Source organism: Staurois parvus, unplaced genomic scaffold (assembly GCF_062004578.1).
Source record: "Staurois parvus isolate SC_StPar_1 unplaced genomic scaffold, SC_StPar_1.0 ptg000448l, whole genome shotgun sequence".
Classification (NCBI taxonomy): Eukaryota; Metazoa; Chordata; class Amphibia; order Anura; family Ranidae; genus Staurois; species Staurois parvus.
Genome location: NW_028318244.1, coordinates 4,061,830 through 4,084,912, shown reverse-complemented (window position 1 = coordinate 4,084,912; position 23,083 = coordinate 4,061,830). Strand labels below are relative to the sequence as shown.

The following is a 23,083-nucleotide window of genomic DNA, read 5'->3' as shown; positions in this document are numbered from 1 at the left end:
GTAATGCACATTTTGCTTTTTGTATCCTAACTAAAACACCCTGATATTGATACTAAATTTAAAAAAAAAGCTTATTTTTTAATCCTACCTAAAATACACTGACTCTGGCTCTGAGGGAGAGGGTTGCCCTCGAAATGCGTCAGAATTTCTTTGGCCCTTGCATGGCACTTCTGTGTCGGGCCCTTGGTGCCATATGGAGCATATTTCCAGTGATTGCATTTGTCGCGTGATTTGTCACTTCTTCTATATGAGTATATTTCAACTTTCATTCAATAAATTGTTATCTGGGATAATGCGCTAGGCCAGGGCACTCTTGTTCCATTTTTTCCTGCAGTTACTTCTGACTTGCCCTGTCATACACGGGAGCAGCAAGGCTTGGCTTGGCTTGAAACTTCGAATTTATTTGGGTTCCACTATACCTCCCTGTCCTCAGCCCTCTACACTCATGTGCTGGAGCTTTTGGCTTTTTTCACTTTGGGACTAAAATACACTGACTCTGACCTTTGACCCTGATTTTGCCTCTGAGCATGACCTTTGACCCTAACCCTGACATTTGCCCAAATTAAACCCTGATCTAGTTTATCTTTATTTTATTTATTTAGTTAGTTTTATTTATTTGCACACCATTTTTACTAGCAAGGAAATATAATACAATATTATATAATATATCCTGTATGTATATAATGTATCTTTTTCTCCATTCAAAAGGAAAAAAAAAACCCACAAGGGCGGGCTGTACAGTGACTGATCACTGTGATAGCTAATCAGAAGCTATCATAGTGCTCAGTTGTCCTGGTTTCCAGTCATTGGCACGGGACGCAAAGCTGTCGGTTACAGCTTCTGTGCTGGAAGCAGGGGCGGACTGACAACTCATGGGGCCCCCGGGCAATAGGGGATCATGGGGCCCCTGTGTCCTTGCCCAAACTAAAAGAAAGCCTGTGAAAAAGGTACCAGGGGCATCTCATGGGGCCCCCTACTGACCCCGGGCCCTCGGGCAGTGCCCGAGTTTCCAAATGGTCAGTCTGCCCCTGGCTGGGAGTGTGCTGTGCATATATGCAGCCCCATACGCATAGGCTCAGCAGGAAGGGACTGGAGCCCAACTCCAGGCATCTTGATTTGTATATTGTTTCATGCTTCTTTTTTTTTTTAACCTTGTATGAAGCTGTTCCCATAAGATATAGTGGAAGCTCTGCTTTTGACTCCCTGCCACATCGGAGAGGCATCTATACCAGATTTCAGCTGCAACATTGTAAATGTGAAAAAACAGCAGCGTTTTCGGAGTCCAGTAGTTTGTAAAAGCAAGGCGGACGAAGGAGCATGCATGCTCCGAACTCACGCCAATCAGACTGCTTCTCAGCTTCTGCTTCCGGTGATATCACCACGATCAGCCCCGGATCCTTCAGCTTGTTTGGAGCTCTGGAACCACCAGACGGGTCTCGGGATCAGTATTCCCCCAACAATCCGGAATGCTTCAGCAGGAGAAGCCTTTATGTGACATGCCAGCCTAGAGATCTATCTTTGTGAGTTGCTCTGTGTTTTAATAATAAATTTGCTTTTACAGACTACTGCCATCAGAAAGTGCTGCAGTTTTTTCATGTTTACATTCATCACTGAGGAGTTTCATCTCCGACAGCTGGCTTCTTCATTCTGAGTGTTCTTGTGGGACCTTAGCCAACACAAACATTTTGGCATTATAAGGACTTTGGGCTATATCCCTATTATCTAAACATTTCATTTTTTTTTTGTGATATTGCCCCTTTAGTCACATGCCCCTGTCTTTCTGACTTTCCCAGCCCCACTATCCACTGTATCTCAGTTGCAACCAGGGGCGGACTGACCATTTGGAAACTCGGGCACTGCCCGAGGGCCCGGGGTCAGTAGGGGGCCCCATGAGATGCCCCTGGTACCTTTTTCATAGGCTTTTTTGAGTTTGGGCAAGGACACAGGGGCCCCATGATCCCCTATTGCCCAGGGGCCCCATGAGTTGTCAGTCTGCCCCTGGTTGCAACATTGTGCTGACTGCAGCGTCATCATAGGTTGTGAATGGCAAAGCACACAGACAGGCACTACACTGGAACTGGTATCTGTCATTGATGCTTCTCCAATATGGAGGGAGCCAGAGGTACAGATCTCTATGTGTTGGAGGTGCTATAATACAATGTATATGTGCATTAGGGTGCAGTTAACAAAGATTTTTAGCTTACTGCAGAAAATTTGCAATTAATTAAGGTAATTTATTACAATTCTGTGATATGTCATGTGGACTGTTTCCGTCAAACAGAATTTTGCTGTATCTTTTTTCCTAGCATTCCCAACAGCTATACCAGCACATCTACCTGAGCTGTAATGACCCCAGCAATGTCCAGGCTCACTATGAAGCTCTGTATGCATTACTTGTCATGATCAGTATTGAATTGGCCAATGAGGAAGTGGTGGTGGATCTGGTCCGACTGGTACTTGCTGTGCAGGTAATGTGGTCAGTGCAAGAAGTATGGAGTCATAAGTCATGTATGTGATGGTGTTGATGTGTTTGACAAATATATGATAACACCTTCATTTAAGAGAACCTACAATGTCTGGAAAAATAATCATATAATCATTATCCATATTGATAGCAAGAAAACTAGAAGATAAATGTGAAATAGGTATATTTGTCATGTAATTCTTCCAATTCCAAACTCCTCCAGTGCTGGCCATATGACAGACAACATGATATTGGCCACCTGGGATCTACTAAAAGGCCAAAATCTCATCACAGACTGTAAGGATTAGGTGTGGGAAATGTGGGATTGTCTCTTATAAAGAAGGTATATGATTTTAGAGAGCACTGGGATTTAAGTCAGTGTTAGCATATAAAGAAAAGGGGGAAAAATTATATATATATATATATATATATATATATATATATATATATATTGTGTCAGTGGTGTATTTAGGTTTTGTGCTGCCCTAGGCAACACAAAAATTGGCGCCCCCCGCAGAAAGAGCCTGACATTGACCAAGAACACCCCTGCCCTCCACCCAAGCCTTCCACTACCACTTCCCCCCATACACCAGCCGCCATCCCCTATGGCGAGAGAGAGAAAGACACTCGCCTTCACAGCTTCGCACATCCCCAGGAACGAGAGTCGGGCTGTGAAAACACCGTCATGAAACCCACAGCATATCTTGAAACCCACCAGGTCCCCATGCCGCATGTGTCCCTTCTTCTGTCCCTTCTTTCAAAGGGCAGTGCTGCCCCCCCCCCTGAAAAATGCCACCTTAGGCAAATGCCTTGTTTGCCTTGTGGTAAATACACCCCTGTACTGTGTATGTATATCTTCTATACAGCCAGCAGCAGGTTGAGTTTTTATTTGTTTGTTGTAAAAATACTGATGTCTACAGAGCTCCATAGCTCAAGGATTACATGTTTGGGAAGGTATAAAACATTTTTTTAGGTTATGTTCAATCCAGTGAAGATAAAGTGTTAAAGTCCACTTAAAAGTTAACTTCACTTTCGTCAGAAAAAATATTAGCAAATAAAAAATATATATATAGCATATATAATTTTGATACAAGTTATGTTGTAATTGAATGTTATTAAAATTACCTTTCCTTTTCAATCTGCAGAGCTGTAATTTTCTGTACAATGCAATATGGCTACCCGGAGGTGTTCTGTAGACAGATGGTGTACAGAACGCCTCCTGAGAATGTCATTTCCCGCTTGTGTGTTTGGCTGACTGATTTTCCCAGAAGTCTGCACTAGGATACAGGTCATATTTTTGGCATCCCCTGCAACAAAAATTAAATTTTTCATTAGATACTCCCAAAGGAAAAACGTCTAAAGGGGTTGACGCTGCCAATTTCCTCATTAGAACCCTGCAGGTGCAGCAGCTGATTGCTAATTATAAAGTCACTCCCAGTAGATTTACTGTGCACATGGACACAGGAAAACAAACAGCTATTTCTTCAGAATAACAAAAGATAGGACTCTGTAAAAATCCCTGTAATGTACATAGATCACCCAGAAGGGAATGGTTTTTTTTTCTAAACAAAAGTAGAGTTGCTCTTTAAAGGTTAGGTTAAATCTGACCTCCAGCCTTCCCTTCAGTCTTGCACATTTGCACAGTACAGTGGCAGGGTGCTGTGATGTTTTCAGGACGCTATGTACAGCACCCTGCAGGGTGCTTACATCTGTGCTATGATTCTTCCAATTCCAAAACTTTCTAATGTTAATCATGTGGCCAGTGTGGCAATAGTGACACGGTACACAGCTTTTCTCTAGCAAAAGCCCAGTGTTGTTGTTTTTAGTGTTGAGCTTTTAGTGTTGAAACCAAGATGTGCCCCACATATCCTAACCCCAAACCTTAACCTCCCTGTCAGTATTCCCGAGTGTAGCTCGGGGTAAACTTTCAGTATCAAAAGCGGTAACCCCGATCTATACTCGGGATTACCATGCGGCGTTGCTCCAGGATCCCTCTTGCACTTACCTTGACCTTCGCTCTTGCGATGTCCCCCCTGCAGCGTCACCGGCAATCTCCTCCGGCCGATGCCGGCATCCGTCTTCCGGGTTCTGGTCCTTGCGAGCGTCGGGATGTACGGTGGATGGAACCGGTGGAAAATTCAAAAATTTTAAAAGTGACATTCACTAAATACACTAAAATCACATAGTAAACCATTACTGTATCAAAGCATTTCACATACATTTTGTCCCTACTGCTTTGTCCTGTGCCCTGCCTGCATTTTTACTGTTCTTTCTGCCTGGAAACTGAGAAATGTCCATGGCATCCAAAAAGTGTCCCTTTAGGTCAAAAGCGGTTTTAGACCAGCTAGAGAACAGCGATAGTAAATCAGAACCACTTGCAGAATTGAGTGATAATGATTTGTGGGGAAATTTGTCATCAGACACTGAAAACGATTTTGCGACTTTGCTCAGCGATGTGCGAACTTCGCGCTGTATTTCAAATTTCAGTGTTTTTGGTTTGATTACATTATTGAATTAAATTTATTATTATTATATTATTATTTTTTATGATTTATTTATTATATTATAATTTATGATTTCGTGTTTCAAATTTATCATACCCGGGATGTTTACTAGACTTTTGTTCGGACAGATTTCAGTGAGTTATTCCTAAAAATTACAGGCCTACAATAAAAAAACGACATATTTCCATGCAAAAAATGTACCGCTTTGAGCACAGAAATACTGACATAATTATACCGCTAGGGAGGTTAAGCGCCAGTTCACACTACATGTGTTTCAGTGTGCAAAAAGCACAGAAAGTAAGTTATATGGTTGTCAATGTCATAGTTCACATCAGTGCTTGCAGTTCCAGTGCATTCCAGATGCAGAAAAAGAAAGAACAGGCTGCATTTTTCCTGCACAGAACTGTAATGGAATGCGGTAAAACGCATAAAAAAAATCACACCGGAATGCACCAAAAACACACAGAAACGCACATGTCCCTATTTAAATTGAAGAAAAAGGGGGAAATTAATCGGAATGCACCAAAAACACACAGAAACGCACATGTCCCTATTTCAATTGAAGAAAAAGGGGGAAATAATTAATCGGAATGTGCCAAAAACGCAACACAAAAACACATGTAGAAACACATCTGGACTGCGTTTCTACAATGTGAACCGGCCCTTAAGAGGTAAGTTCACCTTTTCACAAAATATGAAAAGGTAAACTAACTCCGAATATCCTGGTCACCCTTCCAGACACCGCTGCACAGATCGGCCATGATGCACTGCCCTCTACCACACAGCACCATCTGGAAAGGCAGAATACCTGATTTGTAACTGCTACAGTTCGGGAATGTTTACAGGTCTTGTCCTTCCTCCAGCCTGTGACTGGACAATGAAAGGAGAAGCAGCAGACTGATGAGATCATCTCTCTGTCACTCTGCTTTCTCTTTATCAGCATGTACCTTGTTAGCACACAAGCATTGCAGATTAACTGATTGGCTCCTTGTGGTGCTTCTCTCTCTCCCAGTCTGAGCTCTACTGCGAGAGGGTGATGCCAGGTCACATTCAGGTACTTACATTGCTTGTATCTAAAAATAAATTTAATTACTTTTATTATGAATCAATACAGAGCTGCAATAATGTTTGTTCTTAATATTTTAATGGAGTTTAGTTTTAAATGAGTCCTTTTTTACTGAATTTTCCTTTCTTCTTATATAAGTCAGAACAAAATTCTTTTTGATTCAGAATAAGCAGTGGCTGTAATTGCGATGTAAGCAAGTTTCATTTTTGTATTCCAGGACTTATCTCTGAATAATGAGGATAACCTTCCAGCGTATAATCGTTGTGCATTGCACGCCCTCTGCGCTGCTTACCTGAACCTGATCAGCCAGCTCACCACAGTGCCCGCCTTCTGCCAACATATTCATGAGGTCAGATATCAGATCAATTCTTTCCCTTCCTATACTGACAGTCCTTCCTGTCTAGTGCCACCTCTGTCTCTGTTCCTGTCCACCTGGGAGTTTTGGGTGTTTCCACCCACCTTTATGTGCTCCAGGTCCTCCTGTTACATTCTCTATAATATAAGAAATATTTTAAAATCCACTAGGGATTGTGGGAACTCTTCAAAATGGGTACAACAGTGGTGCAGAACCAGGAACTCTGTGCAGGCATGGTGGAAACCTCACATAATGGGTACAACAGGGGTGCAGAACCCAGAACTCCGTGTAGGCATGCGGGAACCCCTCATAATGGGTACAGCAGTGGTGCAGAACCCAGAACTCCGTGTAGGCATGCGGGAACCCCTCATAATGGGTACAGCAGTGGTGCAGAACCCGGAACTCAGTGTAGCTAGCGGGAACCCCTCATAATGGGTACAGCAGGGGTGCAAAACCAGGAACTCATTAAAGGGATGGTGGGAACCTTTCATAATGGGTACAGCAGGTGTGCAGAACCCAGAACTCAGTGTAGGCATGCGAGAACCCCTCATAATGGGTACAGCAGGGATGCAGAACCCAGAACTCAATGTAGGGATGGTGGGAACCTCTCATAATGGACACAGCAGGTATACAGACTCAGGAACTCAGTGGAAGGATGGTGGTAACCCCTCATAATGGGCACAGCAAGTATGCAGACCCAGGAACTCAGTGGAAGGATGGTGGGAACTCCTCATAATGGGTACAGCAGGGGTGCAGAACCAGGAACTCATTAAAGGGATGGTGGGAACCTCTCATAATGGACACAGCAGGTATACAGACTCAGGAACTCAGTGGAAGGATGGTGGGAACCCCTCATAATGGGCACAGCAAGTATGCAGACCCAGGAACTCAGTGGAAGGATGGTGGGAACCCATCATATTGGGTACAGCAGGGGTGCAGAACCAGGAACCCATTAAAGGGATGGTGGAAACCCCTCATAATGGGCATGGCAGGTATACAGACCCAGGAACTCAGTGAAAGGATGGTGGGAACCCCTCATAATGGGCACAGCAGGTATGCAGACCCAGTAACTATGCCCTCTGTATGTTCCTGGGTCTGTATACCTGTTGTGCCCATTATGAGCGGTTCCCACCATTCCTGCTAGATTTTGTGTTTGTATTCATTTTATATTAACCAGAGGAACTTGAGCATCTAAGACATAACATAAGCCAGGGGGTGGCTCATTCCTTTTTGTTCTACCTATAGAGAAAATACCATGTTTGGATGGACTGATCCTTGAATAGGGCCAGCTTATGAGTAGCTTTAACAAATGGACCACACTTCTTTTGTAGACAAATAAATAACAACACAGTTTCTCTTCAGTGAATAGTGTATATAGTGTTGATTGGCCATATATTTTGTAAAGATTAATTGATTGAAATAACACATCTCTGAGAATAGAAATGTGGAAGCAACTACCACTGTCTTGTTTTTAAAGCCCAGTTGAACTTTCAGTTTAAATTAGCTAAACATATTCCAGGTGCATTGTTTTAGAAAACAGCCACAGCCTGAGTAGAAAAGCCTATCCCACTGCCAGCATGCTGCACAGAAGAACCTTTGCTTTCTGTGTGGAAGCATTTGTCTCTCTGCCAACATGCCCCATACTGAGTTAGAGCTAAAACTGCAAAGTTCATGCTCCCTACTAATTGAGGGGCTCTAGCTCTGACTCAGCAAGAGGACTTCAGAAGTGAGACCACTGCTTCCACACAGAAAACAAGGATCCCCATCTGCAACATGCTGGCAGGTGATAGACTTTTCTGCTCAGGTTGTGGCTGCTTTCTGAAGTAAAAAAATATTAATTAAGATGCACTCCTTTTGTTTTGATGCACTTGCAATGTATTTAGCTGATTTACATTAACCACTTCCAGACCGGACACTTTTACCCCCTTCCTGACCAGGGCAATGTTCAGCTTTCAGTGCTATCACACTTAGAATGACAACTGCGCGGTCATGCAACACTGTACCCAAATGAATTTTTTAGCATTTTTTTGAGACAGATAAAGCTTTATTTTGGTGGTATTTATTCACCGCTGGGATTTTTATTTTTTTTGCTATGTAAATGAAAAAGTCCAAAAATTTTGAAAAAAAGTGTTTTTTTTAATAAAATTTTGCAAATAAGTAATATTTCATCATAAATCTTGGCCAAAATGTATTCCGTTATCTTTTTAGTAAAAAAAAAAAAAATCCAAATTAGTTTATAACCAAAAATTATAATTTTTAAACATTTTTTTTTTACATTTTTATTTTATTTTTTAATATTATTTTTTTTTTTTTTACATACTGTCACCCTAGCAGTACAGTGTCACCATGGTGACACTGTACTACTTGTGGGGGGTGATGAAGATTTTTTTTTTTTTTTTTTTTTTTTACACTGATTGATTTTACACCCATATAGGATGTAAAAGCAATCATTTCTCTTTCTCTCTGTGTGCATTCTTGCAGTCATTGAGAAGTACTGAGTGAGCTGTGATTGGTCACAGCTTGTCACATGGTACAAGGCTGTTGTGAATAGCCTTGTACCATGTGACCTCTGTGATCATTCACAGATTTCACACGTAGTAAGCAATGATGTCACAAGTGACATCTTGCTTACTACTTTGCATGTGATCACTGATTGGCCAATCAGTGATCACATGATCGGGACCTCGCATAGAGGTCCCGTCCAACGATCGGTGTTTCACTGTGTTCGGAGGACACAGCGGGCACCGGATCGTGGTGCTGCGCGCTCCCAGGGAGCGCGCACAAGCAGGGGGCGGGGAGGCTGTTTGTAAACGTCCACCCGACCCTGCACTGCCACCATCCGGCCGTTTCTATGCAATGGCCGGTCGGGAAGTGGCTAAAGGTTCAATTGGGCAGTAAAGGTGTAAATTCCAGTACCTAGTGAGTCCCTGTCCTGAAACAAGCATACAGGAAGGGAGTTCAAACCTATCAAACTGTCCTAGATGCCTGCTTCCTGGTAATGAAGGCAGGATAGGTGTAACGGCCAAGGAGCCTGTCCCTTTAAAACAAGTTGCACAGGGGACAGTTTCTATTTTTCTATGCGATATGTTTGGGTATTAATGTCTTCCCCTGCACTAGGTGATAGAGATGAGGAAGAAAGACGCTCCATATTTATTGCCAGAAGACGTCTTTGAGGAAAAGCCAAGGTGAGAAGCTCTACATAATTGTCCACATAGTTACTATAAAGCTGAGGTGTAATGGTCGCATATTATACCTTCCCATGATCCTGCCCCTTCTCCCTGATCAACATGCATTATTTTGTTTTCAAGAAATTTTTAAGACCCAATAATGTCATTGCTGGGCCTATTTTCTGGTCTTTGCTCCATAGTAATATCAGGTTTGTTGACTGGGACTGCTGACAGGCTCCTGTAAACATCACAGCGCCCTTTCTTAAGTAATATATGGAAGAACATGTATGTCTAAAGGGATCCTGCGGATGTGTTCTTTCATATAATACTTGCATCCAGTTCTACTGTTGTCTTCTGAGTTGAATGACGTTGTGTGTCGATCAGACCACTTTCTGTGAGCCCAAGCTGTTATGGACATATACCTAGTGGTCACCATCACCCACCTGACTTCACAGAAAAATGATAGAACAGGAGACACATCACTACTGCGAGTCCTTTCTCTGCATCATTCAGGACCACTCACCTAGACCTAGTACATTATGTGTTCAACCAGAAGACAGCTGGTAACGGTTGTGTATGTACTGGAAGTGTGTATGTGTATATGGGCAGGGGGTAGAGGTCAGTTTGCAGAGGACTATAGGAGGAATCTCTAGCGACTTTAAGACCAGACCTTTTCTGACACTTTTGTTATGTAAAAATTATTGCTAGAAAATTACTTGGACCCCCAAACATTATACACTATATTGCCAAAAGCCTTTCCACGCACATGAACTTTAATGGCATCCCAGTCTTAGTCCATAGGGTTCAATATTGAGTTGGCCCCGCCCTTTGCAGATATAACATCTTCAACTCTTCTGGGAAGGCCGTCCACAAGGTTTAGGAGGGTGTCTATGGGAAGGTTTGACCATTCTTCCAGAAGCACATTTGTGAGGTCAGGCACTGATGTCGGACAACATCTTATTCATCCCAAAGGGGTTCTGTCAGGTTGAGGTCAGGACTCAGGCCAGTCAAGTTCCTCCACCCCAAACTCACTCATGCTCACTAACAGTTGACCGTGGAATATTTAGTAGCCAGGAAATGTCACGGATGGACTTATTGCACAGGTGGCAACCTATCACGGGACCACGCTTGAATTCACTGAGCTCCTGAGAGCGACCCATTCTTTCACCAATGTTTGTAGAAGCAGTCTGCATGCCTAGGGGCTTCATTGTATACACCTGTGGCCATGGAGGTGACTGGAACACCGGAATCCAATGATTTGGAGGGCTGGCCCAATACTTTTGGCAATATAGTGTATGTTTTTGGAGTCCCTAGAGAAAAAAATGGTGGGTTTTGCAATTTTTTTATGTCACACTGTATTTGTGCAGTGGTTTCTAAAAATTACACTTTAATGAATTTTAATGCACACAAACACAATATAATACCCAATTTTTGGTAAAATATAAAAGATGACGTTACGCCGAGTAAATAGATGTCTAATATGTTACACTTTAATCTTGTGCACGCTCGTGGAATGGCACCAAACTACAGTATTTAAAAATCTCCAAATGTGACACTTCAAAAGCCTGTACAGGTCACCAGTTTAGAGTTACACAGGAGGTCTACTGCTAGAATTTTTGCTCTCGCTCTGATGTTCAAGGCAGTACCTCATATGTGTGGTGCAGTCACCATTTACGTATCTGTGCAGGACCAGCATGCATGTTCGCCTTTGTGCATGAGGACGGGGGTGCTTTAAAAAAATGTTTATTATTTATTTTAATTTTACACTTTTTTTTTTTGCTTTCACTTTTATTGCTGTCAAAAAGTGACAAAATTCTATTCACTTCCGGTTTCCTATGCCATAGAGCTGATCGAGGACCGTTCAGTCTTCGATCAGCTCTATGGTAAGGCTGCTGAACTGCCGGCTTCATCAGTGGGATGGTAGAGCCTGGAGAGGCACTGGTGGGTGGGGGTGGGATGACCCCCCTCATGCCTTTCAAAGCAATCCAGCGGCTAATTAGCCGCTAGGACTGCTTTTATAAAAAAGCCAATCGTCTGAAGAAAAAAACAATACTGAGATGATGCCTGTAGCTGCAGGCATGATCCCAGTATACCATTTGAAACTGCTGACATACAGGTACATTAGGCAGTCTTCAAATGGCTAGATAAGCATTTCTTAGTTTTGATTAGACTGTGCAATGATTAGACCCTCTATCAGCTTTTTTTTGGTGGTTGTGTCCCCACCCTCTTTACCCTCTCTAATTTTCCTCAAACGATAAGGGATGGGAAATCCGAAATTTGACAGTTATCCCTGAAACAGAAGTTATTATTATACAGGATTTATATAGCGCCAACAGTTTGCTCAGCACTTTACAATATAAAGGGAGACAAAACAGCAATGATACAGTTCAATACAAGAGGGAAAGGAGGGCTCTGCTCCTTGGAGCTTACAATCTAATAGATTGAAATAGAAATCTCTCAATGGGGACATTTTTCCTGGTGATAACTATGTCAGAGGGGATTTTTTCTCACTTCCTGTTTGTCTTAATACCAGATAAATAGAAAGCTTCCCAATAGAACGTGGACAATAAAAAAGAAAACTGACTAGGGGTTTACCAATTTCCTACCAATCCAAACCAAAAAAAAAAAAACATTTTGGCTAAGGCAGCCCATACATTGATCTTCTTTTTTTTTCCATTTAAACAGCGGGTTGAATGAAAAATAAATTATCTAATTCCCTCATCCACACATTTGAGGTAGATAGGAGAATCACTTATGTATTCTTATGGGGTGGAGCCTTCCCTGCCATCAGAATACAATGATCTGTGTTGCTGGTTATAGCTGGCGTCACTGATCATTGGGCAAAAACATGACAGTCTGGTCCCTGCTGAACCTGACAAATTTTAACCACTTGCCTACCGGGCACTTTTACTTCCTTCCTGTCCAGGCTTATTTTCACCTTTCAGTGCTGTCGCACTTTGAATGACAATTGCGCGGTCATGCAACACTGTACCCATATTACATTTTTTCACACAAATAGAGACCTCTTTTGGTGGTATTTAATCGCCACTGGGTTTTTTTTATTTCTATAAATGAAAAAAACATAAAACATAAAATTTTGGAAAAAATTAATTTTTTTATGTTCTTACAAAATTTTGTAAATAAATAATCTTTATACACAAATTTAGGCCAAAATGTATTCTGCTACATTTCTTTGGTGAAAATAACCCAAATCAGTGCTTATTATTTAGTTGGTAGGAAAGTTATAGAATCCACAAACTATGGGATATATCTAAAGATCGATAAATCCTGATGTACTGACGGCCTATCTCAGTTCTTGAAGCCCAAAAACTCCAGGACAGTACAAATACCCCTAAATGACCGCTTTTTGAAAAATAGACAGTCTGAGGTATTTAGTAAGAGGCATGGCAAGTTTTTTGAATTTGTCGTTTTTTTTTTTTAATTTTGTGGAAAATGAAGAAATGACAAAAAAAAATGTCAACATTTTTTTTTTCTTTGCGTACTGTCACCATTGCAGTACAGTGTCGTCATATAACTGGTGTAACGGTGATCAGGGACACTGACTGGCAACAAAAAAGATTTTTTTTTCTTATTACATTTTTTTATTTTTGTATGATTTTTTTTTCTACTCCTGTGACCAGAGCAATACAATGTTACCATAGTAACATTGCACTACTCTGGGCAAGTGATCAAGATTTTTTTTCTTTTTTTTTACACATTATGATTGCTTATACCAACTAATTTCATTGGTATAAGCAAGCATTTTTACTGAATGACACTGATTAATTCAGTAGTTTTTGTTTTGATCAGCTGTGAAAAGGGCAGGAGTCAGGCAAGGCCCAAACAGGTCGGTTGGAGTGAGGGTTCCTAGAACTTGAGAAATTTGGCATGTGAATCATTCAGAATACTGGACATTTGCTTGTAAAGCATCATTGCAGTCATAGGTATCTTCACCCCCTGGAAGGCTATGCCCTGGGTCTTCCAGGATTGAGCTATGGTCTGTTTAGCTGAAATAAAAATATAAGTAGCCAGCTTCTGCTGTGATGCATATAAGCCGGGTTTTGGTCAGTGTAATAGGTCCAACTTTGCATCCTTACGGACTGTTAGATGGAAAAGGGTCTGGCGCAAGCCAAAAGCCTTGGACAAGAACCCTACCAGTCTTGGGCAGGACCACCAGATATGCAGGACATCCTACTGCTGTCAACATTTATGGAAACATCTGTCACTACTGGCTTAGAGGTATTTTTTAAGATTTGTTTTGGTTGGCACAGATGCCATTGACACTTGAACTGTGCCTGCTCTCCCCATTCAGAGAATGACTGCCATTCTGTCACCTTACAAAATGGCTGATTTACCCACCATGACAGCCCCTAGCCATTGTTAAATCGTCTTAATACCATTTTAGTACTATAGTAACTTTTTATTTGAAAGTTCACACTATAGAGTGACATCATCTCATATCAGAAACAATAGCCTATGTACTAGTGGAGGACAAGCATGTCAATGGCAGACAATTGTATCGCCAGGAAGCAATAAACAATGACGCATCATCCAGCCACTCATCAGACTTCAGCACAGCTATGCTCACTTGTGTCTAAATGCACTTAAGCTGCTGCCCACTCTTGCTTTTTGTCTGCTCTTGCAGCACTTAAACACTTGAGAAGCTGACCCCACCCTCTAATGGGTTGCATTTTGTATTATATTGTTATTGCTTTGTGTCCATGTGGTCTAAAATAAAGTAATATTCTCTGCAGAATGTCAATACTCTCCACATTGCACAATACCATCTAGCTGTTATGGTAGGATGTTGTCCACCATTCTATAGAGGCCTTATGACTTAAAGAGAGCCTATCTTTTAGGAATGTTTGATGGCTGCCAGCGTTGACCTCTTCCTGAAAATGCTAGTTGCTTGGCTGTGTGTGACTTCAGTGTCACAGACCCAGTACAATCCTACTGCGACAGGAGAATTCCTTATCCTTATAATTGTTCAGGGTAAACTAGTCAGACAAAATTGAACTCAAAGCAAAATTACATTTTTTTGAAAGGAGAGGTCAGCAAAGGCAGACTCTATTTTTTGTTAATGTAACCAAATATTTATGTGGTGTGATCGTGATCAGTTATTCCATTACTTGCATATTGCTCAAACTGTACATATAAATTATGATTCACAATCCATAATTTTAAATGTGAAACCAAAAAATATTTTGAAGCCAAAAAAAAAAGAAAGTCCAATAGGTCCCACGGTGACCGTACTGTTTGTAGCCAAACAGCAATTAAAGAGTGCCTGTGCTCCTATAAATAAATAAACACATGCCCAGCTTCAATCCCAATGTGCTTCAGGTGTGGACTTGCACTCACCACAGTGTTTTGACCTACCAGCCACTCGGCCTTGGTATCAGAAGTCCAAATCTTCCTGTTACCATGCACTGCCACTCAGGAGAAACAATACCAAGGAGAGACTTTCATTGCACAAAGCAACTGACTTTCTTAAATCATACTAAACATATTAGTAATACACTCACTTGCATGTGTGCCTATTAGACCGGCACTGGGTATATTCAGCGTTGCTGAGGAAAGATGGCCACCACCGCTACACAAACCAGAAGTGGTTTGCATTCCAATGATGATGTGACATCACCAGAAGTGATGTAATGAACAAATAGCCACGTCTCAACGCGTTTCGTCCTGATTGGGCATTTTCTGGAAACTCAGACTCCATTATTATCTTTACCTCTTCTGTTTTCATCCCATTTAATATTGACTATTTTTTACTACATTTTGTTTTTAAACTGCTCTTTTTTTCTTATTCAGTATGTTTTAATAAGAAATATAGGGCGATTACAACTGAAATTGTGCAATATTGATGATACATATGATGATACATAAGGATAGGTATGATGTTTTCATAAGTGCTTGCACCTGCAAAACATTTTAATACAGGAGTATCAGTAATGGGAAGGGGGAAGGAGGGCCAAGCACTGTTGGGGTGCATGCAGGGATTGATAGAGAGGGGAAGAGGGGGCTCCTGGGGTGTTAAGTGGTAGCTAGGTTTCCTAGAGGCTACTGTCGGTTCGTGGTGGGGTGCTGTCAGGGTTTTAGAAGAGTTAAAGATCATTGTCTGTCCAGGCCTGCCATACTTTGGTGTACTTTGGGATCCTAATTTATAGGGTGGCTTCTATTTATATTTCTTATGTATCACGGCCTAAATTATATTTAGTTTCAGTAAACCAAAGTCGAGAAGCATTCCAGTACTCAGTGAAATTGTGCACATTCCTGCAACACACAAAGAACATGAATCCCTTTTGCAGGTGCCCTCTAGTGCAATTAATTCTTAATACACCCCAATGCACCTTGCTAAGTCGCACATTTTCGTGCATGCCAAAAGGTATGGGAACAAAGTACCGTGTGTTTTGGTCATGAACTTCTTATGTGAGATTTTTGCATTTATTTTAATGTGCTGTCCTAAACGTGATGCGCACAATCACACAAAAACTGCATAGGTGTGAACAGAGCCTCAGAGAGAAAGATGAGGGGGGGAGGTAGTCACTCCTCTGGTTCATTTATCTGTGTGTAAAGTTTTTACTTCATCTGTTGATAAGTCAGACGTCAGGCTTTTTTTTCAGCAGAGCATCTAAGAGTAATCAGGCAAACGTGACAAGGCTTTTGGAGCTCCACCTACTGGCTGTTAAAGCTGAACTACAGGAATTTAGCCATTTTCTAAAATCTGCTGTCTTACTTTGGGTTATATCCATAAAAAGGTGCATGCCACCACATGGACTTAATCCTTGTTATTTACAACTGACAGTTTAGTGAGCACTGGGAGTGTAGCTATCACTATACTCTCTGCACTCTGACAGGAGTGATGCTGCGTTCTCACACAGCAGCAGCTCTGCCTGCCCCTCCCCTCTTCTATCCATTCACAGAAGGTTTTTTTCTAATGGGTTCACATAATACAAGTATAGTAGGGGAGGGGTGGGCAGAGCAGCTACCTATGATTCTGGAGCTGCAGGAGCTGAGACCAGAAGGTCCAAAATCAAAGTGTCTGAAGTATACCAATAACTATGCTCTTGGCGCTCAGTAAAAATGGAAATTGTAAATAAAGAGATACAGCCTCTAGGTGGCATGCACCCAGTTGAACGTAAACCATAGTAATCAGTTTTATAAATGAATAAGTCCACATTTACATCAGGGTCCCTCTTATATCATATTCCCAGTTAGAGTCCCCCTTTACATCAGGGTCTCTTTCAGAATCCCCCTTTACATCAGAGTCCCTCTTGCATCAGATTCCCCATCAGAGTCCTCCCCTTACATCAGAGTTCTTACATCAGTGTCCCCATCAGAGTACCCCCTTACTTTAGAATCCACTGTTACATGAATGTCCCCATCAGAGCTCCCCTATACCACTGTAAGGCTTATAGCCTGGCTGTAGGAGCACAGGGGCAGGACAGTTTGGACAGAGGAAGTTCTGTCCCCCTGTGAATGCTGAGGCAAGCACATGATTGGTTGCTAGGACACTGGCAGGAGAAGCAGAGACCATAGGCAGCCTCTGCTGACCTCAGTCATAGCACATGGAACATACCCCACTGACCCTAGCTGTGGGCCAGATAAAATCTTTCACCATGCCCACAAATCACTGTGGCACACTTTGTCTGATTCACTCTCTTTAGCCCACAGGAACCATCCCTACCATGACAGGGCTGGCTGGTTGTGTTTGGCTCCGTGGTCAAAAGCTTCCAGTCTTCCCCTGTACTCCAACTACTTTTCACTCTCAAATCTAACAAATGGCAGTTCAGACATAGAGATCACTGCTCTCTGAAGTTTCACTCTTAGCATTTCATCTGATTATCCACGCTATGAAATGCATAGTGACAATGGAGTCGTTTTGTCCCACAGGTGGTCGAAGAATGTTGATCACATTGAGACAGAGCTACTGTTCCTGCAGAGTAAAGTCAGCGAGGTCCTGGGGGGAAGCGGTTATAACTCCGACAGGCTAAGCACACCCTATGTGCCCCAACTGACAGGTAAGAATGCTTTCAGGTGTGGAGAGACAAGTTAAAAGCGCAAATGGTAACTTCAAACTTTTTTTTTTTTTACTATTTTTGCAAATAAGTCACTTTATAAATAAATATTTAACACTAGATAAACACATGGAATTTTGCACACAGTATTATCAGCTTTCAAAAGAGAAAAAGCAGAACAGGATCAGTTTGCTTTCAGACTGTCTCTCTCCAAAAGAAAGTGTTTGTGCAGCTGTACAGAGTAGGAATGGAGGAGGACGTTGTGAATCATTACTAATCATTTACCTGTTTGTTTAATCTGACCTTCAGCTCTGTAAACAATGGTCTTTTTTTTAGCAAAGCAATAAAGGTTAGCCTAGTAAATACAAGAAATGGATCCTAGAGCTCTCTCTGCTGTTTGGACATTGTAAATGCGTGCAGACACCCCCAACTCTGTCCTATCTTGGTTTTTCTAATCTGCATAATCACCTCTTTTCCCAAGAAGTGTCAGCCAGTGGTTTCGGCTTGTCCACATTAGTTTGTCACTTACACTTAGGGCTCATTTGCACTTTTTTATTTTTTTCAGTTACTTACATAGCGCCATCAATTTCCCTTCGACTTTAACACACATTAAAGTGCCTACTGCTTCAACATGCTTTTTTGATGTAATGGGGTAGTTTCTGTAATGCTACAAAAACTCAATAAGAGGGTAATTAAAGCTTGTGAACCCAGTATACCTTCGTAGCCCATAAAGCCTATCACAAAAACTAATCCCCATAGAAGGGTTATAGTGGTTACTTTTGAAGACAAAACGTAAGAACTGGTATAGAAAATGAATGTGGTTTATTTGAGTATGAATCCTTAATCAAAAATCTTTACATATCACGTGGAAAACCTTTTAAAAAATTACCAGTGTAAGTGACAAGCATTGGCTAGCTTAAAACATATATAGACATACATATAATGCAGGCAAACAGACTAGACAAAACATAAACAGATAATCAAAATAATTGCATCCGGACACCTTAATATAACCATACAAGAGGATATGCCGGCATATCCTTTTGTATGGTTATATTAAGGTGTCCGGATGCAATCATGAGTATGAGTATCGGGGTATATGGTAGCCTCTATTCCAATAATAGGTCCATTAGATAAACAATGGATAGTAAATGATGGTAAAGACCCACATGGTAATAATAAATTCAGGAGAAATGGATAAATAAAGCACACGTTATGTAGTTGTGTTGCAATCCTATCCATCCATAAATAATAGCCTCCTTGCCAGAGCAAGATGTATAAATATACAGTCCACAGAGAGTGGATGTAGAGCAGCCGTATTGAAATAACTGCATACACAACCTGGAGACGCATGGAACTGTATTCTGGAATGGTGGATGGGTAAGCCGGATTTGCACTCAGTCATGGAAGCTTTACATCAATGAAGTTTCCCATTCCACTAAGCTCCTTAAGCCAGCCTTGTTTGTATACAACTTGCTCTCCGCTCTGACCGCTACTGCTATGCATGAATTGCTTTGCTTTCTAAGCTATTGCGCTGAATGTCCCTAATTTAGTACAACCTGGAGAACTACATATTGGAATGGTGGATTGGTAGGCCGGACTTGTACTCAGTCATGGAAGCTTTACATCTATGAAGTTACCTATTCCACTAAGCTACATATACCAGCTTTGATTGTTTACATATTGCTGTCTGCTCTGACCGCTACCGCTAGGCATGAATTGCTTTGCTTTCTAAGCTATTGCGCTGCATATCCCTAATTTATTCCTGCTGTGTCTTCAACTGCTGCTCCATTAGTATTCAGGAGAAGGATTGGACACCATTCATCCTGTTTTGGCTATTATATTTCACTCTCTGTGGAATGTATATTTATACATCTTGCTCTGGCAAGGAGGTTATTATTTATGGATGGATAGGACTGCAACACAACTACATAACGTGTGCTTTATTTATCTATTTCTCCTGAATTTATTATTACCATGTGGGTCTTTACCATCATTTACTATCCATTGTTTATCTAATGGACCTATTATTGGAATAGAGGCTACCATATACCCCGATACTCATACAATTGGAATTATTTAGCTTTTTACTAATAATTGCATGTGGCATTACCCACGGCATATCCCGTTGTATGGTCATATTAAGGTGTCTGGATGCAATCATTTTGATTATCTGTTTATGTTTTGTCTAGTCTGTTTGCCTGCATTATATGTATCTCTATATATGTTTTAAGCTAGCCAGTGCTTGTCACTTACACTGGTAATTTTTTAAAAGGTTTTTCACATGTGATATGTAAAGATTTTTGATTAAGGATTTATACTCAAATAAACCACATTCATTTTCTATACCAGTCCTTACATTTTGTCTTCAAAAGTAACCACTATACCCCTAGATTAGTTTTTGCTTCTGTAATGCTCCTGTGATGCTTCAATGATGCTTTTTGAAGCTTTAATAAAGCTTAGCAAATGCCCTGTGTGTGTGTGTGTGATGAATTTCGATTTTGTTGTAAAGGGGCCCAGGAGTACCCCAACTTAGCATATCCCCAGCTCTTTAGTACCCTCATTCAGCAGATCCCCAGCTCATTGGCACCCTTGTTCAGCAGATCCCCTGCTCAGTAGTACACTCAGCTCTGCTGATGCCCCACTCAGTAGTACCCTCAGCTCTGCTGATGCCCCACTCAGTAGTACCCTCAGCTCTGCTGATGCCCCACTCAGTAGTACCCCCAGCTTTGCTGATCCTCTGCTCAGTATCAACCCCCAGGTCTGCTGAACCCCCGCTTAGTAGTAACCCCCAGCTTTGCTGATCCTCCTTTCTCTCTGGTCCCCACTCACCTCCTCCTATATTTCTCCCACGGTGAGCACCACGTGTGATATTGCTAGTGTTTCATGCTCCGGTCCCCCAGCCCTGCTGTTCCTCTGCTGCTCAGTCCTCTCTCTCTAGTCCCCGCTCACCTTATACTATAGCATTCCCATGTTGCAGACCACGTGTACTGTCTGCTGGTTGCTCCGCTCTAATCCGGACCCCACTCACCTTCCTTTTGCTCCACACTAGGCACTAGATGTGAGGATTGCAGCAGACACTTCCAGTATATATACACATGAGCCAGAAGTGACTGCTTATGAAGTCCTTCCAGTTTGATTGTTGGTTTTCCAGTGCATCCTGGGATATATCATACCTGCAATACCTCCAAAGCAAAGCTAACTCAAGCAGGTGCTGTTAGTGAGTTTTGTTATAGACTTCAGTGGAGGCTTTGAAGCCCCAAGAAATCGACACGGGGTAACATATATGTAGTGAAGCAAAGCAACGTGTAATCAGGAATGTGAGCTTACCATTTTATTTGGTGGCAGGTGCTTTGATTGGCATTAAGAGTGCTTTAAAAAAGCATGTCCAAAGCCACATTTTGAAGCATAAAAGAGCCCTGTAAATGAGTCCTTACAGATGCATATCAGTTTTGGGTGGCCTGACTGTTTAATGAGATGAAGTTTCAAATACATTCCATGTATGCACCTTAAAGGGATTGGTTGCATTATCTCAGCTGCCATTGAAGAGCGGAGCACCAAGGACAGCAGTAACCAGTTACTCATTGTCTTATAGATGAGGACCGATTGTCTAAGAGAAAGAGTATTGGAGAGACAATATCCTTGCAAGTGGAAGTGGAGTCACGGAACAGCCCTGAGAAAGAGGAGGTAATGTTGATCTGCTGCATTGACGTATTATATTATAACGCCTTTCTTAAAGCCTTGAATGAAGCTGGCTAAGTGCTGCTGTAAAATTGTGAATAGGCAGTAGGAGAGAACTGCAGGCCATTCACTGGACCTGTGGGGGAAAGATGAGGGGGAGTCAGATTATATTATGATGAACATCATACAATTATTGACTAGAAACCGCTTAAGGCCATTTTCACACAGGCACACTGATCAGGTCTGCCTGGCAGTTCTTCAGTCGGACCTGATCAGAAGTTGCATGGAGGTCTATAGACAGGTAAATGTAAACAGACTTGAGTCCATATATGTTCACCTACCTCCGAACCATCCAAGCTCAGAAAAAAACAAAACAAAAGGATTGTGCCTAGGAATGCCTACTCGTGCTGGGTGCAAGGAAAATAGAAAAACAGCATTTTTGCTTGCACATGACTGGATGATGGAAGTCAGCAAAGCTTTTGCTCATTTACTAAGCTCTGGAACCACCGCACTTGAAAGTAAACAGACTTTTTGCCTTTAATAAATAAATCCCTTTTTCTGTCATGTGGAGCAAGATCATAGAATTCCTTCTTCAAGTTTGTTAGCAGGAACAGAGCAGTAGTTTTGTTCTTCATTTTAAAGGAAACCTATCACATTCTAATTAAATCAACTGGTTATTAAGAAAAGAGAATTATGGCTGGATATATCATTTGGCTTAGTTTTCTTTAGAACAGGAGTCAGCAACCTATAGATTACCAGTAGATCACGGCCAGGTGACTGGTAGATCGCAGTCTGGGCTTGGTGACCCACCATCCCAGAGTATCAGAGTGCAATGCAGAGGGATTACTTGTAAAGTTTGGGCTGCAGTAGGGAGCAAGAGCCGCATGAGCCGATGCCTCCTCTGTAATGCCGGCTCCTGTCCCATACCAGTGATACCAATCGCACTCCACCTCTTATCCCGGCTAGCAGCCTCCAGAGTGGTGCCAGCAGCAGGGAAGAAGAGATCTTCAGGTCAGTATAAAGCAATACACTGGACAGAATAGTATGAGGCGGCTTTCACACTGATGTGCTGCGGTTTACCCACACCACGGGTGCAGTGCAGTGTACCTGGAGCTTTCCTGGGGTTTGCTGTGCTTAGCCATAGACTTCTATTATATCCTGCGGGTTTGATGCACTTTCTGAAAGTGCTCCACACCTGCAGGATATAACATAAGTCTATGGCACAGTGCAGCTAGCTCAGGAAAGTCACAGATGTACTGTGCTGCATCCCGGTGTGGGTAAACCGCAGTACATCAGTGTGAAAGCAGCCTTATAGGAGGCTCAGAACAGCAAGGGCTCATTTACATTTGCAGTTTGGGGGGTTGGTAAAACCCCATAGTTAAGACTTTTTACCACCTCCGCCCCAACCGCACTCTCATTAGCTGCAGTGGCCAGGGGTGTACACATGTCACAGCCGCAGCAGGAGTTATACACCCTGTCATGGTTGGTGGGTGTAGCACCTGCCAAGCATGACCCATTCAAGTGAGTGAGGCCGCTCTACAAGTGCCCTGAAACCTTGTGCAGTACAGCAAACAAGGGGTTAAAGAAGGCAGCATTGTATTGCTTTCTCACCTCCTACTTTAACCCCTTGGAGCCCGCAGAAGCATGCAGTTGTGGGGCGCTTGCACTGTGGCCCCATTTACTTGAATGGGTTGCGATTGGCGGGCAGCAGTACCCATCAAAAGCAACAGGGGGTGAATTCCTTCTGCGGCACGTGTACACCTTTGGCTGCTGCCTCAGCAGCAAAAGGGGGGAGGGATTGGGGGAGGTAAAACCGTGAATCGGCCAC

At 42.1% G+C, this 23,083-nt stretch overlaps 1 protein-coding gene across 2 annotated transcripts in view; it reads left to right on the top strand.

The window, feature by feature from the left end:
- The window catches only part of LOC149453567 (protein EFR3 homolog B), a 374,541-nt gene that overhangs the window by 326,714 nt on the left and 24,744 nt on the right, over positions 1–23,083 (top strand). For both annotated transcript variants that reach the window (XM_089688184.1, XM_089688185.1), the window contains exons 15-19: positions 2,307–2,468; positions 6,252–6,383; positions 9,507–9,574; positions 17,450–17,577; positions 21,170–21,261. In XM_089688184.1, the coding sequence (XP_089544310.1) occupies positions 2,307–2,468; positions 6,252–6,383; positions 9,507–9,574; positions 17,450–17,577; positions 21,170–21,261 (582 nt within the window). The remainder of the gene's footprint in view (positions 1–2,306; positions 2,469–6,251; positions 6,384–9,506; positions 9,575–17,449; positions 17,578–21,169; positions 21,262–23,083) is intronic.